The following is a 19491-nucleotide window of genomic DNA, read 5'->3' as shown; positions in this document are numbered from 1 at the left end:
TGTCTGTGCAAGATTCTCATAATCTGCTTGTAACATTGCTTACCTGTGAGCTATGTTTCATCTCAATTTTCCAGCTGAACATAGATGGCAGAGGGAAACTTAACTCCTTAAGTTTTCCAAGCTGCTGCTTAGGAATAAGCACTGGTTACATATGCCTGTAGTCTGGAATTTTTTCCACAGGATGGGAGACAAGAGGGGATATATAAATGATAAGGGAAATGACTCATTAGCAATTTGGGTTTGCTCTTCTTCCTCTTTTTCCATCCTGTATCCTCATGTGTCCTGTTGGAGTTGGTGGTTTTAAAATTTACTGAGAAGAGGGTGGAAGAGTCTGTCCTTATAACTGGTGCCTTTCACTATTCTTTGCTTCCCTCTTTTCAGGTAGTCTGGAGTTCACCACAGAGTGGGAAAAGAGGATGTCTCTGAATGATTAGCAAGTAGTTTTCCTATATTAGATAGAATGGCATTCATCTAGTAGGTTTACATAAACTAAAACAGTGGTCCCCCAACTATTCAGGGTTGCACCCCACCCCTGTCCCTGCACTCTCTTCCACTCAGAGCCAGGACTGGGAGTGAGGCCGCAATCAGGAGGTGGAGGGGATGTGGACAGGGTAATAGGGCCAAGGCTGAGGCCACAGCTGGAGGCACGCCTGGGGCCAGAGTGAGGAGCGGAGCCCGGGATGGCGCTGGGCGCAGGGCCGAGGCCAGGAGTGAAGCTGCTGGGGGGAGGGAGGAGGCTGGGTGGCACTCCCTTCCTACACTCTGTGGGAGCTGGAAAGGGGCCTGCTGGGCCTAGGGTGACCAGGGAGCAAGGGTGAAAAATCGGGACAGAGAGTGGGGGGTAATTGGCACCTATAGAAGACAAAGCCCCAACTATCAGGACTGTCCCTATATAATTGGGATATCTGGTCACCCTAGTTGTGCCTCCCTGGACATTCTCCAAGCCCCGCTAGGGGAGCACGCCCCACAGTGTGGGGACCATGTCTGAACTAAAACATGAATAAGAGGGAAACCAGGTGACAGTTCACTACATTTCATCTTAGCTTCTCTAAGAAAAATGTTATTTTAGATGTCCTCTGTGGCCCTGCTTCTTGCAATGTTACACCTGGGATAAATCTTACAGGAATATTTCAGTCCAAAAGATGAATGTTTCTCGAAGCTATCACCATCTGAAAGTAAGGTTTTAGTAATAGAATTTATTTTTCATTCAATAGTCACTGCCACTCCAACCATAATCATCATGAATAAGTTAAACGAATGTAGCCACCGATTTGTGTAATGCAGTTTTGAACCTAATCAGATGACAGCACAGTCCCACACATTAATAAGCACAGTATCCCCATTCTCACTTAAGTACTAAGCAGTCATTTACAATGTTTACTCCATTAACAAACTATTCATGTACTAATTTATGCTGAGCCTGGGAAACTCTAATAACGCTCTTTACAGATCTACAGCATTATCATAGACTCTTGCAGGACAATATCATTCTGTTAGCTTCAGGCTTTAACATTAAATCCCCAAATAGCTTAATTTTTAATTAATCTCAAAAACTTGCAACCCATTTAAGAATTTTTCTTATTTAATAAGTGATAACATGCAAGAAACAGCCATATTGCTGCCCTCGGTCTGAACACCATAGTTACAGGAGACTAATGACCATGAGCCACGTGCTCTGAATTTGGCTCACATTGCACATTCTGGCACCCATGAAAGTCAGGTTAGTCTAGGAGTACATTGTTAAGAATATACAGTAGATGTTCTGAGGAAAGAGTGAAAGTTACTTTGCATTTTGAATAAATAAATGAACTTTGAACCCAAGTGAGCCCTAAAGAGTTCTGTTGTTTGAACCTGCCACTGAGTTCAGCGGTAAAGAACCATTACCTATGGAATAGGGACTAGAGTAATGCAATGAAGTCACTTACACATGGATAATTTTGTGTGGGTGAATAATCCCATTGATGCCAGTGGGACGACGTATCTATGTGAAGTTGCTCACATGCACAAATTGGTACAGTACTGAACTAAATATGGGCTTGGGAATTCCCAGTCCTACAGTGGTTGAGAAGCATTAGAGAAGAAGGATTGAGGGAAGTATATCTTGTAGCAGCCTCCTAGCTGAGGGTGTGGTGGTGTCCAGATAGTGTTTCCATTCCACAACGGAGCAGCAATTGCATAGTCTGAGTCAGGGGATGGTATGGAAAAAGCTATTCAAATTCTTGGGGAAAATGTCAATTCATACAGCAGAACACATAAACAATCCCTGGCACCTCCATCTGAAACCATACTAGAAGGGTATGGACATCTGAGACACCAAACAGACAACCTCTCCACTTCCCCTCACATGAAACCGCTGTTTAAAGACTAGTACATGACGAAAGACTCATTATCTGCATCTGACAACTCTCTGTTTTTACCTTCCCTTTACCACATTATGGTGCTACTTCTATTGACATAGTGCATCAATTACATTTTAGTACTAGCGTGATGTTCTCTGATTAAAATATGACCCTGTAGATCATTGTTGCTAACACTGTTGTTTATATAACTGCAACAAATCTTGTACAAAGCACGTCATGTAAGACTTCTATGGAAAAGTTATGATTTGCTGAAAATTATTATGCTATTTAAATGTATGTATCATTTTTGTATGTGAAGTTATGAATATTAACTCTATACCTGTATTTCAATATTTGCTCCTATGGCAACACCAACAAGGTATTTAGCCAGCAAATTGAGAAGGAACTATTCAAGTTAAATGGCCCATCAAGGAACACTTAACTCACAATGGACCATGGAAGATGACCATCCACAGCTGATGGACTTTCATGTGAACATTCTAACTAGAGTATGAGTTCTACTATGACTAAGCAAAGCATGCATGGACATGTGACTCCAAACACCATCTTGTTACCTGTAATTTTCCACAAACTAGAACAATGGGCTTCCCTTCAGTTGGCAGAACCTATAAAAGGCCATGGAAACATCTCCATTTTGCCTCTTTCCTGCTCAAACTTCTGGACTATGAACTTATACTAATGGGAGCATTCTAATCAAGGTTTAGTACTCTAAGGTCTATATAAATAGTATATGGAGATATACCTATCTCATAGAACTGGAAGGGACCTTGAAAGATCATCAAGTCCAGTCCCCTTCCTCCACTAGCAGGACCAAGTACTGTCTCCTGACAGTTTTTGACTGTCTAGGTTTACTTGGTCCTGCCTCAGCACAGGGGGCTGGACTGGATGACTTCTTGAGGTCCCTTCCAGCCCTAAATTTCTATGGTTTGTTTAAAGCCTCACCTAAAGGGAAGGGTTTAGACAGAGTCTGTGAGAAAACACAATTAGCTTGCACAGGAGAGATCACCATTTCTTCTGACTGTGGCACTGAGTCTCCTATTTTTATTTTCCCAGCCTACCATGGATGATAAACTGGCAGACCATTAAGTATACTGGATGTTTACATACAAGTGACAATAGTTGTTCATGAATTTTGCCTGATTCCAGCTGACCTTTAAAAGTTAGTCATTAAAATCTGCCATTGCTGAAAGCTCTATTGTTTGTTTGCAACTCTTTCATTGGAGGTGCTCTCAACACAACATTTTATGACTGTTTGTAAACCATCCTACAAACATTTTGACCAATGTGACATAATGTGAGAGGCCAACAGTGGCATTAATAATGCATGGTTATACACATGTATACACACACAATCCTTCCCTAAATTTAATAAACTTTTCTTCTCAGTATAACATAAGACTGCGGATAAGAATAATCCTTCAAATATCCTTTACATTGTGTATAGTAAAATATGCACTAATTATTTATACTTTTGTCTGAAACTTGCATGCTGCTCATTAACACTTGCAATCTCTAAGTAAAAGGGTAAATACTAACTATGTGAAATGAAATGTACCCTTATCATAGTGAAATGACTAAATGATCATGCATTAATGACCCTCTCCTTTGCTCTGCATGGATCATCCAGAAAATGACAGTTGCTGTGCTCAGGTTTACACTTATGCCTAGTACATTTTATAAGAAAAAAGCTTTGTCTTTAGCCCTTTGTTTCATGGTTTTGCTGCCAGTCATACTGTTTGATGTTTTCCACACTCCCACCTTCTTGCTGTTATTTTGATAGTTTAAAGTTTCCCAGGAGATTTTATATTTGTGCCTTGAAATATGTGGGCTTGTTCATAAATCCTGTGTTTGCAAAAGTGTTTTTCGAATACAACTATTTAATCTGAGGCACCTCTCACTTTGTTATCTAAAAGCAGCTCCATTTGACATGATGGAGACCTAAAGTATCTTGAGACTAGTGCTACAAGTCTTTCAAGTTTTGGATAATGTCAGCGATGGACCGTGGACACCGTATGTCCTGGTACTGTATGTAATGTGAGATTTTACTGAGACCCATATGCAGACTTTCTTTATGCCCTTTACTCAATATCATAAAAGGATGATTCAGGTCACCCTGCTGAAGCAAAAATCTCACATTCAGAGCAACTACCACTATGCTACAGACTGTAATTTCCTCCACTCATTGTTTCTAGTTAACAGTCACAAACTGAGTAGTTGGATTTATCCCCACTATGGGGAGTCCGGTCACAATGTAAAACAGCAGGAAAAGACCCATTGCACATAAAAATCTAGAACAATATTCCACATCTTCAAGGCTTTATATAAAACAAATTGAATGCAAGAGCATCCTTCACTATCCTCTTAAGCCTGCCATCTGGGCAAACTAAAAATAAAGCAGCAGCTTAAGGAGAGGTTTTAGAAAATGCAGTCTATAAATACATTGATAAAGATTTGCTAGACTCTTAAAACAACTCTAATATATTAACTAACCCTCCTAGCTACGCATTGTGGATTGCATCTTCATCAGTCTCTTTGTATATATGGTTAAAGCATTACCTATAGCACCTTTTTAAATTAAAAAGACACCCTTGCTAGAGTCTTCACATTGGCCAAGAGCTCTCTCTGAAATATCTGGATAGTTTAATTGCTATCAAACTAGCAGGAAGGTACAGGGTTTCTCAGTCCTATTTAGAACATTTTATCTGATGGATGAGAGTGTCAGAGGGCTCCCTGAAGGCATTAAGATTGCCTGCAGTTAAGAGGAGAGAATCCTCAGGCACAAGTTGTGACAAGCTCTTCAGATCTATCGTACACAAAATAACTATTTCTGCCAGCTGAGAATATGTAACGTGAAATCTTGTATGCACTGGGTTAACTATTTCACAGCAATATGCAGGGATAGCCACCACATTGCTTCATCATCTTCAAAAAGGACTGGGAAAGAAAATACACAGCGCAACGGATGATCACAGCTCCTGCTGTACAAATGCAAGTGCATTTATCCGGGATGTTTCACATACTTTGACTATTTCTCCACCTCCCACATAACTGCCCTTCAAATTATGTTCTTCTCATCATTGCTACTAAGTGTTTTACAGACATAGGGAAGGGGAAAGTCTAAATGTTTTATGGAGCATTTTTATTACACATTTAATCATACTGTAAATAAACAGAAATATTGACATTTAACAGCTTTAATAACCAAATGTTTGGCTACTGCATACAGCTATTTAATGCTACCAGAGCACCTTCTACTGGAGGTAGACATCAATTGAACCTCATACTTTGTCTATGAATTAAGCATTATTCTATTCATTTTACAGAGTGGGTAATTGCGAGCAAAGAGGAATTAAAGAACTTACCCAAAGTCATACAGTGAATCAATGACAGAGCTAGTGAAAGAACCCAATTGTTCTGTTTCCTGCTCCTGTAAGTTACCTGCTAGGGTAACTGTTACACTTGGATAGTTCTTACAAGAGTATTGTTGCAGATTGCTCATGAGTGCAAGTACTCCTCATGAACAAGAATCAACTATCTTGCTATTCTAAGGCCTGAAAATACCTTGAAGGCAGCAATAACATGGGCACAGAGCATCTGTGGGTGCTACCAGAATATAAATATTCAATGGAAAAAAGCACACATTAAAAAAAATAGTACTGCAAAACTTTGCTGCACCATTACAAGCATAACAAATATAGATTTCTTCTAAGACACTGCTTATCTTCCTAAGATATGAGCTAGTTAGCAAGACCACAGATTTCTTGTAGGAAATTCTCATATTTATGTATGAAAAGTGTTGCCTATTCTAAGATACTAGTCTCAGTGGGAAGCTGTTAAATTAACAAATTAGGTATAGTCTCAGCTCCCCTATGGAGGGAGTTAGTTACATGAGTGAGTTCTGTTCTCTAGATCAGGAGACATAGCAGCATCACAGTACTTAGTCAAATGCCTAAAACTGAGGTTATATACACATCACATGTAAAACTAAGTTTCTGCAAAGGACAATTTAATCTTTGCCTTCAGGGCTTTTCCCTCCATAGTTGGCCCCTTATTTACTTCCACTTAAAGGGGAAAATTACTTCATGCAAATTACTAGCCTTTTTAGAAGTCTTGGAGGATACCAGCCAAATGGCAGTCTAGTCAAAGTTTCCATACCAAAGTTAGAAGTATGGTAGTTTTAGATGCTATGCCAGTCCCCAAGTCTCCCTGACAGTTTTTACATTTGAAATTTATATTTTTAATTTTAAAAAGGTAATTCCTGACTAGATTGTGAAAAACTTACACAAAAGGGAAAACTGACTGCACAGGGAAAGCTCTAACACTAACTATCCAAAATGCTATCAAATGCATGAACCAAAACAATGAAATTTAGAGAATATTTTTTCACTTACAATGATCTTAGGTGTCTTTTACCATTCAGATTGAAAAAAACACAAAATCAAGCTGAGGCACGATTTAAACTGATAGCATCCCTTTAACATAATCTCCCCAATTTCCTGCTAGATGGATCCTTCCTTACCTTCCTTTTGACTAACAATTTGTCACTTCTTAGAGGTCATAAGCCAAACACTTGGCTTTCTTCTTTATGTATTGTTACTTCCTACTTTATCAATTCTACCACTGTTGAGAGAGTGTTGATCAGTTAGCATGAAAGTGCTCTGCTGGAGGTGTGCCTACCCACACAGCAGCACACAATTACTGCCATCATGTGTGAAGGAGCTTTTAGAACTAACACAGACTGAAGGCTGCAGACACTGTTTCTGTTCTATACATAACTGGAGCCTACCTGGTCTGGCGCCATACCCAACTGCTGTCTCAGTTTCTTCTCTTCTCTCACCTTCAGCACAGTTCAGTTGCTGAGGTAATTTAGCTTCCCAGCCAATTCAGACCCTTCCAGAGTACTAAAGTCCAAACAAACCCAAAACCAGTCTTCTGTCAGCCTTAAGCTGGACACAGCCATGTTTTCTGAGGGTCTGTCTCCTTTTCTACCACTGCCCTTACTCTGGGTGCAGCTCTAGCCCCTCCTGGGCTCTGCTCAGTCTCTTTATCCTCCTCTTCTTGGCAGGGGTCATTGCCTCATCTTGCTTAGTAGAAAGGTAGCAACAACCAACTGCTCATTCCTCTCCTTAATGACTTGGAGTCACTGCACCCCCTCACAGGGTGGCACCATAAGGGAAACCCACACCCATTCTCTTCTATGGCTTCCCAGGCTTATAAACCCTACACAACTGGGCTTTCTGTCCCTGTTGCCTTTCCAGGGCCTCTTCCTGTACTCCTAGCTCTGCTCCTACACATTATAGAATGCTGACTCACAGGGCTTCTTTGCTTGTAGTCTCTCTGTTTGATTCTTCGCTCTCTGAGAGCCACAGACTGCTCTTGTTTTTCCAGGCAGGCCAGCTCTTAGCCACTGCATTCCCTCCACCCCTGGAGGTAAGCTACTCTGGCACAGGTGCTACTCAGCTCTAACCCCCTTAAAGGGCCAGTCATCCTGTGACTACTATATTTTCACTGATATAAAAATTAACCCTTGACACTGCAAGCCTAGATTTCCAACCATGAATCAGCTGTTATTGAATGTTTGAAGTAATTATCATGTATATTTATTCTTAAATGCTGCTTATGTGTCTGTCCAAATTATTTTAAAAGCAAGAGTGCTTAAATTAATATATCTGCTATATGCAGAGGCCCCTTTATTGGGCAAGTTCCCAGCTGCAGAGTCCCATTGCCCCTTTCCCTAAATGTGCAATAGAATTTAAGATAAAGGGGTAGGAACTTAATTTTTCTTTGAGTTACCAAAAAAAACCCCATTTGAAGTATGAACTAAATGTAAAGCAATGCAGTGTTACCTTCCTGCATCTGCAGAGAGCCACAAGCTCTGAAATATGTACCGACTCATTCATCTCAAGGGGATGTTAGTGCCAAATCCTAGTAGCACTTAACAAGGATCTTTCCAGTTATGATCATTTTTGCAATAACATGCACCTAGCATACTTCCTCATTTTCAGGTGATCCAGGTCTGAGTTAAGGGAAGAGCAGTGGGGCATCTAGTTACTAGCTAGTGAAGGGTTAGTGAGGCGGGAAACTTGGAATTCAAGTTGCTCCCCAGAATTTTATGTCGCCTATGACCCTGTCCACATGAGGGAAGGGGAAAAAATAGAGAACATGTATCTTCTTCCCCAGTACCAGAAGGCTCCCAAGCCACCCATCATTTCCACCCAGATGCCAGAAGGCCTGGCTGTGTCCTTGGCCAGCTACAACCTGCTCCCATCCAGCTTCTTCCAAGTTGGTTTCTACAACACAGATATGCAACTTGCTTTAGCTTTGTATCAAAATATAGTGGAGAAGCTAATGCTTTGAGACCTTGAATAGCAGGGCTATGAAGATAAAGTTTTATGACACACAGCAGCTGGTTTTCTTAGGATTCAGTTATGTACAGCTATTTTCTCCCCACAAAAACCACAGCTAAGAGTCAAATTTTCAAAGACCTCAGTATCCTGCAGCTCCAGTTGCACCTGTCATTCTCTGTGGGAGCTGTGGCATCCTGCATATGTTTGTTTTGGGCAGGGGTAGTCAGCTCACTTCACCGAGGTGCCTAAATGAGAGCTACGCTCTTTTTTTAAACTCTGGCCCATAACCCCTTTATTTAAAATCTAAATGTTTCCATATGGGGGCAGGAACAGGAGGCTAGCCAGTGGCTGTGTGTGTTAGGGAGTGTTCAGAAAGTTCAGCAGGGCGCTGCTGGAACACTCATTCAGAAAGGTACCTAGCACTGCAATAACTGGGCACTACATAGCAGTGTCCACTGGAAGTACTCATTATTCATAGTGTTAAGAATCTGATTGACCTGAAAGCAGATATGGTGAAGGTGACCAGATGAGTGAACAATGAGAATCCCATAACTGAAACCTCAACATTCTTGATACATCAGCTTTAAAATACAAAAAAGTATCCCATGAAAATGGTTCAAAAAGTTTATTTGGATATTTAATTTACAAAAAATCATATCTCCTATGTGGTGTTCTATGCAAAATTGGATAAAATAATCTGTATATAAAACCCAACCCAATCTATTAATGCAATACAACAAAAATGAAACCACGGAAGAGGAAATAAAATGGTCATATGACATACATGACATTAATTAAAGATTGTCCCAACCATCCAAGACTTGGTTTCAACATGATACCTTCTTCCTACATACACTGTGCCATTTTATACAAAGATTTTCTGTACTCCATTGTTCCAAATGTACCAGTTCCACCCTGCCATTCTCATTTTGATCAGAAGGCGGATACAGACAGTATACACATTTAACATATGCATTATTAGCTGGAACTTACTATCTTTGGTAGGGGCACTAACTTTTGTGGTGAAGTAAACCAATTTTTAAAAGTGACAAGAACTTTAATTTCTATTTTGGCAAAAAACAGGACTAACCCCTTTGTTAAGGAGAAATGTTACTGGCAGTTTCAGCTGAACATATTAAGAGGATAGTTGTCTTTATGTGGATCAGAAGTGGAGACTATCTGAAATGGCTTTATGGTATTTGTATTAACATTTCTTCACTGAAATATGGTTATAACTGTCTTACTGAACTGCAAGCCTACCTGTTTCATTGTATGAACAAAAATGCATCGTGTGTACCAATATAATATAGCAACATTGTACTTCCTTTTAATCTTTAAGGCAGAGAGACTGTTACTGTAGGTAGTGGGGTACTGGTTTGGATGTCAGTTTGGGGTTCCTTGAACAGACCATGTATGTCCTTGGGGGAGTCAACACTGAAATTTTGCAAGCACTTTTGTAGCAATTTTAAAAGGGTTTTCTGGGAGAGGGGAGAGAACGAAGCGATTAGCAAGAGCTAGTGCTAAGATGTCCATAGGGGAAAAGACAAAAGCAGTAGCACCAGAAAGTCCATAAAAGAGCCAAGAGACCTCACTTTAAAATGAAATAATGAATAACTGGACTCTTTCCTTCATAGCATCAATACATATCTAACCATTGGCCAATATTCAAAGTTAGGTAGTTGTCATTAACTGTAACTCTCAAGTCCTTCTCTTCCCTTATCCATACATTATATATAGAAATACAAGTGTACTCCTACTCATGTGGAAATGCAAATTACCTACATAGCCATGATCTTTAGCTGACAACATTTACTGGAAGACTAACTAGACTTAATCACTAGGTAATTCTGTTCACTTACAGGTATGAGTGAAACACGCATTCTTATGACAGGCAGCTAATAGTCCTTGAAATGGTATTTAATGACAATCACTAATTTGGCAAAGAATAAAGGAAAAACATTTCCAAATGCATAAAAACCATTACCAGGGGCCTTGGTGGGGAACATAAGAGTTACAATATATTAGCAAATTCTGTGGCATAAACATTTTAAAAAGCATCAGCAAAGTATTAAATATAAAAGCAGTATGTATATATCCCTCCATCCTCAAAAAAGCATCATGATTTGTAGTGTATTAAATCAGGTTTAATGACTATGGCATTAAGGCATAATCGGTTGACAATATTCTTTATTGCCTCAGCTCAACATAATTGGCTGGGAAGAGCCCATATCTGCCTTTGCACACTCCCCTCCACCAGCCGTCATCAATCATTTCTATGTTCGTGATGATGTCATCTGGATCGAAGGAAATCTCATCATCTCCCGCTGAGAAAAGAGTGGAAGAGGCAATGTGTTTAGTACTCTCACATGAAGTTCTACTGTTGTCAGCTTTTTCCTAGGTAATGGTATTTTTAGTAGCATTAAGTGATTAAAAAGGGAGTTATTCACAGAGGAACCTTAGTAATGTTAGCTACCTTCCTCTCTCCAATGCGCCAAACAAAGATGTTTAAACCAGGATAGAAAAATGTGATAATCAAAAGATTTCTCTGAGCAACAGACTTCCTCTTACTTGTTTTACAGTGGCAGCTTTCACCCTAAAAGGAGAACATTCAATTCTTATCCATTACACGTTGGGTATGCTATTAATCTTGTATAGTGACTGCTACCCATCACACCAAGGAAAACTTTACAGATCCAGACTAACACGGCTACCCCTCTGATACATAATATTAATGTTACTCTTCGGCCCTGGCGGTCACTTAATATCTAACTGCTAGAGCTGGGCTTGATGTATTCTGGGCGGGGGATATGTATTACACTAATGTTACACTAGACAAAGTTATTCATAGCTTACAAAATTAGAGAACAAGACCTGCGCTTACCAGCCTGATAATCGTAAAGGGCAATGGCTGTAATTCCAAGTTCATTTTCATATTCATCATAAGTATTTTCTTCTAAAGAGTGTTAGAAAAGACAGACACATTAGAGGACTAAAACCACACTATGTATAGATAGAGCCCTCATTTATGAAAGTGTAATCTGGCACTCTTCGTCCACATCTCCATTGTAATTTGGACACAGATTGAAGTAAGGAAACAAACTAGCCAACTGTGTCAGTGTGCACCCAGAAGAGGCACAATTTTGGAAATACTGGTTTTGATTAGTTTCTTAGATATTTTTACAACAAATTAGAAATTGAGATGGATGGGGAGGTTGTTATAGAAAGGAGCATGAGAGGGTAGAAATGAAGACCCATTGCTTTAGTTCAGGAAAAAGTCTATAAAATGTCAATAGATCCAGGGACACACTTTGAAGAGAAATTTCATTCTCGCATGGCCATGGAGGCTGGGGTGGGGGAAGAGACAAGCAGCTTTGAATTAGTTTATGAACAAATTTTGAGAAAAACAAATAAATACTTTTACAAGATGAAAAAAGTACCATCTCTCTCTCTCTCTCTCTTTCTCTCTCACATACACACACACGACATGAAAAAACAAGAACACATCCTTCTGATCTCTACTCCCCCATCAGCAGATTTAGCTTTCTAGGCTGAATGTCCTGGACTGCAAAGGTTAAAAGATGCATCTGTTGCTTAATTTTAAAAGGCAATTATTTGTTAATAGGATTTTCAAGATGGCTGGCCAGCACTGGCTAAAATAAGCCTTTATCTGAAGTTCACCTTTGTAATTTTTTTCAAAGTCAACTTGTGTTACATGACATAAGTAGAAGCAAGAGGATGGCTCTCTCTAAGCTTCAGCTAAAAGCAGTTATTAGTTTGCATTATAGTTAGTTCAACATTAAAGCATGAATGTTGTTTATTTTCAGCACTGGAAATAAGGCCCAGTCATTATAAAGGCAGGTCAGTGTTCTGCTTTGCCATATTGCCCCTTTAATTTGATATCAGCACATTTAAATTAAAAATTAAAATGTTAACAACTTAGATTATATGTTGCTGCCCAAACCAATTACAGCGACATATCAGTTCAATTATTCACTGAATCACTACCTACTATTTGAAGGTACCAACTCAGAAATAAGAGCACTCTACCTGCTTGATAAAGGTCTCCTGCCCCTGCCACTTCATAGACTGTCTCTGGGTCATATTCTGGCTCCCGCTGACTGACTGCTTCTTGGTAGTCTGACTCTTCAGCTTTGTAGCTGGATTCTGGCTCATGTACAGCTGAATATATTGTATTGGAATTCTTGTAGGTTGCATCTGACTCATATGAAGCTGCATCCTAGAAAAACAAAGGTGAAACTTGTCAGGGTCACATAAGCAGCCCTTCAAGAATGACATCAATAGTACAGAAGAGAAGTTCCTAGGTACTGCATTCAGCACTAGAACTCAAACTAGCGAAAACATTTCCTTTGAAAGCAGCAATATTCAATACTATCAGACAATAATATGTACACGTGAAGGATTGTCTTGAGGTCACCCTTAGTAGGATTAGAATCCAACAGAATAAAACAGCTATTATACAGATATCAAGTTAGTCTACCATCACTGTTATGATTCCAGGAACTCCTGACACGATAACTTTAAATCTCTAGATACCACTACAACAAGTGCATTACAACTAAACAGACATGCGTCTAATGTCAACAGGTCCATTGTGTAAATATTGTAATATTGCTAATAAATGGTGGTTTATGATATAAGACAAGTATATTGCTCACACTTAGACACTTTTTTGCTTATTGCATTTATATTTTTCTTATTTACAATGAAAACAATCACATTTTAACACTAGGAAGAATAAATCTCTTTCACTTTATTCAATTTCACCTTTTAAGGCTGAACTCTAACATTAATTGTTGCAAGAACTCCATTTCCCACATTAACCCCTTATTAATATTTCAGTAGGAGAGAAAAATCTTACACAGATACAAGGCTACCTATACCTCCCCTTATATTTACACATCTAGCTATAAAACCCAAATTCCATGACCCATTAAATAGAACTTCCTACGAGAAGGTGGCAGCTTACCACTTACCTGCACACCATCACTTCACAGCAAAGCCACAAAAAATTACCCACAAATATAAAGCCTCTTCACTACTGAAATGTGTGGGACAAGCTATTCAAGCTACTAATTGTGATTTTAACCAACCTCATAAACTGGGCTTGAGGGCAGCTTCTCATCAGCTGGCTGTGGAGTGGGAGATGGAGGTGGAGTTTGTTTTTTGGCTTTAGCTTGTTCCTTTATCAAAAAGAAAAGTGATTAAATTCAGGATAACTTTGAACAGTGTTTGACTCTAGGATAGTGACCAAGAAGCAGTGTGGGTGCAATGACCAGCGTTCTCTTAAACTAACTCTAGAAGGCCTGGTGACAAAGGTTGGGTTTTTTTACTTGAAAACACAGCATCTAACTAATTGCATAATTAAACCTGTATGTTTTGTTTAGACTGGCCATAAGGTGTGTGAATAAATAGGGTGGATTAGAAGAGAGAGTAATTTATGTACATTATGTGTAGAATGTAAAGCAAGCACCTGATTCCGCTCTTTGGAATATTTGCATAGCATCTGTAGGTTATCTGTATTCAGTATTTTAAATCCATGAACCGGGCTTCAAATTGTATTTTAATTCAAGCGTAGGGAACTTGATACCACATGTTCTAGTTACAAAACTGAAATGTCATTTTTGATGAGAAACAAATTTTTAAGCTTTTCCTGGCATGTTAAACAGCTGACAAGGCAACAGGCTTTGAATAGCTAGGAGAGAATTAAATTCATAACAATGCTGTGGCCTGAACTTCCACAAGGTGTAAATAAAAGCAACACTACCACCGCATTCTGCTATACAGTGTGCGACAATTTGGAGCTTCACACTGTCCACTGCATGCTGATTGCACCTGAATCAGAGGCTATGTTTCAGCCAAAAGGACGCGTGAATCTTTGGGGTTAATTTTGGATCGAGGTAGGATATTAAAATACAGGAAGATTAATATTACCATGATTTTAAAAGGTTATAAAAGTTAAGCATTGCCAGTTAGTATTTGCCTCTTTAGCTGCAATATTCAGGAGTAACTGCTTGTGCCATTTAGCAACAGAAATTAACACGTCTGCCTTGTATTTAATTCTTCTCACTAATGTAACAGACATTTGCAGGAGCATGCAGTACTTTGAGAATAGAAGTATGTGCTCTTTGCAGGGACACAGCCAATATCTTTTCTTTTTACGGCTCCCTTATGATAAAAACAGGACATTTTTCACAATAAAAAAAAGGAAGGGTAAGGATAGGGAGATACTGTGTTTTTCAATTCTTTAGAAAAAATTAGGAATATCAAGCCCAGACTTCCCTGTAAGACCTTCTGTAGAAATCTCAGCCCACAGCTGTACGGCTTACACAGAAACCTTTGCTCCTCATTGTTTGTCAAGAGGCTGAGTTAAACAAGTGTAAGCAACACACAAGGACAAGAGTCTTGAACACTGGCCCAGCTTGAAGAACTCAACACACTGTGCTACGCTCTTATGAAAAATCTGCCCCAGTGTGAACAAGTCTCCTCTTTCTTTGCAATTGCTCAGGTTTTCATATCTTGGAGAGTTTTCTCAGGGAGTTCTATAGCAATAGGGAATTCAAGACCTGAAATTTATGATGTATAGATGAACAAGCAAGCAGAAAAAAAGTTGAGAAAAGTTAGAGATGTTCTTTATGCATTACTAAGAAGCAAAATAATGTTTTACCATTCACCTTTAAGTTCTGTAATTATTATTTTATATGTAATATTTTGTAGATTTAGATAGACTTCCTCCAATGTAGCCCAAAAGAGAGGTTTCACAGATTCCTAGTCCTAGATCTGCCAGTGACTGTGATTTTGGGTAAGCTATTTAAACTGAGTGCCTCAGTTTCCTTACCTCTAGAAATGAAGTGGAGATATTGATATTGATCCACCTTTGAAAAAGGCTTTATGTTCTTTGGATGAAAAGCACTGGAAAAGTGCCAAGTATTATACTACAGAGAATTTCACTTATTTTACACTTGTAGCAATTTAATGTTTAAAGATAACATTAGATACTTTCAACCTAAGTTAGCAGCCTCAAATGTTTAAGTACAGTCCGAGTCATGTGTTCTTTAAAATGGTTACATGCTTCTCAGACTGTAGTTTAGATGCCAACAGTGTAATTGCTTTTCCATATAACATATAAGATGCTGAAAATATGGTCTTTCCAAGCAGCCCAGAGCTGGGTTTCTGCCACCATAAATTGCTCTACATGAAGCTTGGATTAAAAAGCAACTTCTAGCATTTGAGACTAACAATCGTTAGACTTTGGCTAATTCAACGGAGCATTTAAAGAAAAGCTCCCTGAACATCAATCATCCTAACTAGAAGTAAAATGAGCATGAGAGGGAAAACAAAACAAATTGCATGTGACCAACAAAAGCAGTGAGGTAATTAGCTGAAACAGTCTAGAAGGAGAGAGCACCCTCTGACTGGAGACACAGGAGTGGGAGAATTCGCATTCATGTCCTACAAAACCTATACTGCAAAAATCAGTTCAGTTGTAAATTAACAAGCCCATCTGTTATTACTGATTTGACTATATGTACACTAGTTGTATGTTGTTTTGCTTAGACACAGCTTGGGTTATGTAACAATCAGTAAATTTATTTTGTGGTCTTTTAAATCTCTCTTCCACACAGAGAACGTAACACACCAATTTTTAGATGTTTTAAATCTATGCAGTGCTGGACTGACCACCTTGAAGGCAGATGACCTCAGTACATGGGAAACGTGCAAGGTTCCCTCAGCCTAACTTACAATACCCACAGAGAAGAGATAGTAGTTCATTTTCTAGACCCAGTCAATCCTTGATGTCTGTTGAAATAGCTAACAAGGATGATTATTTGGGTAACATGGCGCCTTATCCTATAAGACAGAAGAATGAGATCACCAACTTATTTCCCAGGAATGGCAACTACCAACCTTGCCTGGATTTCAGACAGTGACCTAGATGTGAAAAAACACTTATTGCTAACACTCAAATCATCCAGTCCCATTAATAGGGGAGAGTCATGACTACTCAGTAGAACTTCGTTATTCAAAATTAAAAACCATTCACATTTCCAGCATCACTGTATTCTATGAAGCATGCTGAGGTTAAGCAACATTTTCTCCATTTCCAGTTCTAGGATTCCATTAGCTACTCAGTGGTTACTTTTATAGCTCTTGTGGGAGTCCAGCTGAGTGTCTGGAGGTGCAGTTTGGTAGAAAGGGGCCCTGGCCCCCAGGTGAAGTGCTAGCACCAGGATACTTAAATGTCCAAGTCTAGCAAGAGAAAGAAAGGAGCATGTTTTCTAGAGCATATACCCTTCTCCTCTCCTACTCCATACTTAGAAACACTAGAGTTTGCCCAGAAGGGCTCTGAATCTTACTGACTTCTAGTTTCCTTCTCGCCTCCTCCTGTTCTCGTTTCTCCTGGGCCATTCTTTGTGCTCTCTCAGCTTCTGCTTTCCTTCTGTCTTCTTGTTCCTTTTCCTTGGCTAGGTTTTCAAAGTTAGCTCGAATGTTGCTTGTTTTACTATTCACTGTAACATTACAAATATTAAAAAAAAAATTCAAGATCAAAATGAAAACCAGACAAAAGTGTTCTACTTGCACAGAATCTCTGCAAGGTGCCATACTGGAGTCAGCTTACAGCCAGATTTCATAGTGGAGGGAAACACACTTCATGAGGGCTCCCCACCCCCACAAGCTCCCTTTGTGCCATCCTCCCCTATTGATGGGAATCCCTGCAAGTTCCCATACCCTTACCTCATGGCAGGGGTTCTGTGTCCCCCAGGTTTCACTCCTTCATACCATTGGATCCCATTCCTCTCTCCCCCACAATGGCAGTGGCTCAGTGTCCTGCCAGGTCACTTATCTCAAGCAGCTCCAGGGTGGCAGTGGTGCGCAGCATGGCTAAGGCAGGTTCCCTGCCTGCCCTGGCCCCATGCCACTCCCGGAAGTAGCTAGCATGTCCGGCAGTGACTCCTGGGTGCCCCGAAGCTCCAATTGGCCGTGGTTCCCTGTTCCTTGTCAATGGGAGCTGCAGGGGGTGGTGCCTGCAGGCGAGGGCAGCACACGGAGACCTCTGATCCCTGACTCACCCAGGGGTCACAGGGATGTGGTGCCAGCCACTTCCAGGACTGGCACTGAGCCAGGGCAGGCAGAAAGCTTGTCATAGCCACGCTGTGCCATGGGGCTGGCAATCCCGCAGGCCGGATTGAAAGCCCTGATGGGCCAGATCCAGCCCACGGGCTGTAGTTTGCCCTCCCCTGATGTAGGTAGTAGCAGGGGGCACTAAAGATTCGTGGGATGTGGCATTCCAAAAAATTACTGCATTACAGACAAACAGACAAATGTCACTGAGTTGAGTGTAGAGCCTCCTATCTTTTGGCCAATTAATACACATTCACTGTTGTAGCAACATCCTCATGGTATAAATTCAATGAGTTTTTGAGAGCTGAAGTGCAATTCATTTCCTGGGCACCCCAAACATATGCTAACAATGCTTTAAAAAAAAAAAAAAAGGCAGATTTCAATAGAGAGATCTGACACAGAAGTATAGTAGCATCAGTATTACAGCTTTAAGAGATATGTTTACGTCTAAGTATCATTTCTTAAGATTCTTTAAACTCAGTTACTACAAGTCCTTCTTCTGCAACAACTTGGTGCAGCACCTAGCTTTTTGTCATACTTCAAAGTCTTGACAGACAGGGAGGGAGGAAGACACAGCCCAGACATGGTATCTCAGCAGCTACATTGCCAATACTCAAAATACATCTTAACCACACTCCTCTGCCCCTTCTTCTCCCTCTCCTAACATGTGAAGGAAAAGAAATATTCCCTGTTCCACCTTCTACAGCCCATGAGAGAAACATAAAAAAGAGATTCTGTAATCAAGAACGTAATCTTACCAGCTTCTACTGGCTTGGTCTTCTGATAAGTTGATGACAGTTTCTCAATATCTTCAAAAGTCGATGCATTCTACCAGTAATGAGAAAGTATCATCAACTACTACACAAAGCAGCACCAGTTCTCTCATCACATGTTCATTCAGTAAATAAGGCAGCACACACCTGCATGATCTTCTGCTGCAACATTCTAAATCAGGACTCCAAGGGCACAGGGTTTTTTGTTTTGTTTTTTTTAAAGCCCACTACATTTTTGGGCCTAAAACATGAAAAAGGGAATGAATTCTTTCAATACATCAGACTATTTAGAGTTAACCTTCATTCAGAGACATGTCACACTAGATTCCTATTAACAATAATTTTATTACTGATTAATCTCATTTATATATTGATGAGTCATAAAAGTAGGAGACAAGGAAATTGGCTGAATGCTTGTTGTTCTCAGTACAAAATAACCTTTCAGTCTGTATAACAGAAGGGTTTCACCAAGACAAAAACATCCAGCCTAAAACATAAAAAATAACTATAGCAAACCCTAAACAGAGAGGTAGTTTTGAGATAGGTGTTTAAATCAAGCAATAAAAATAACTAAATAAATGAAAGAGTTCCCTCGGTTAAAGATTTCCTGATATTTTGAATCATGGGTAAAATAATACACTGATACAGTAGAAGAGTTTGAAGCTTTAATACTTCTGTAAGTTAACAGATAGGTTTATTTAGTGTGGTAAGTGGGTCTGTATACAGACCATCATCCTTTAAACTTGTGAAATAAAGCAGTATTTTTTGAAGTTTACATCACAATTTGTCTTTGATAAAAGATTAAAGTTAGAATTGTGGGTTCTGATGAAATTCTCATGCAGGGGTGTATTAGACAGAGCTACTTTTAGT

The 19491-nt window shown here is 39.6% G+C and overlaps 1 protein-coding gene across 4 annotated transcripts in view; it reads right to left on the bottom strand.

Moving 5' to 3' along the window:
* Positions 1 to 9317: 9317 nt before the first annotated feature.
* Positions 9318 to 19491, bottom strand: part of CTTN (cortactin) — a 44833-nt gene continuing 34659 nt past the window's right edge. For all 4 annotated transcript variants that reach the window (XM_050955371.1, XM_050955369.1, XM_050955373.1 and 1 more), the window contains 6 exons: positions 18607 to 18676; positions 17087 to 17235; positions 13819 to 13908; positions 12755 to 12944; positions 11589 to 11660; positions 9318 to 11031 (listed from right to left, as the gene is read on the bottom strand). In XM_050955371.1, coding sequence (XP_050811328.1) covers positions 10895 to 11031; positions 11589 to 11660; positions 12755 to 12944; positions 13819 to 13908; positions 17087 to 17235; positions 18607 to 18676 — 708 coding nt within the window. In that variant the 3' untranslated portion in view covers positions 9318 to 10894. The remainder of the gene's footprint in view (positions 11032 to 11588; positions 11661 to 12754; positions 12945 to 13818; positions 13909 to 17086; positions 17236 to 18606; positions 18677 to 19491) is intronic.

This window comes from Gopherus flavomarginatus, chromosome 5 (genome assembly GCF_025201925.1).
Source record: "Gopherus flavomarginatus isolate rGopFla2 chromosome 5, rGopFla2.mat.asm, whole genome shotgun sequence".
Lineage (NCBI taxonomy): Eukaryota > Metazoa > Chordata > Testudines > Testudinidae > Gopherus > Gopherus flavomarginatus.
Note: the sequence above shows the minus strand (reverse complement) of the source record. Positions and strands in the feature narration are given on the sequence as shown.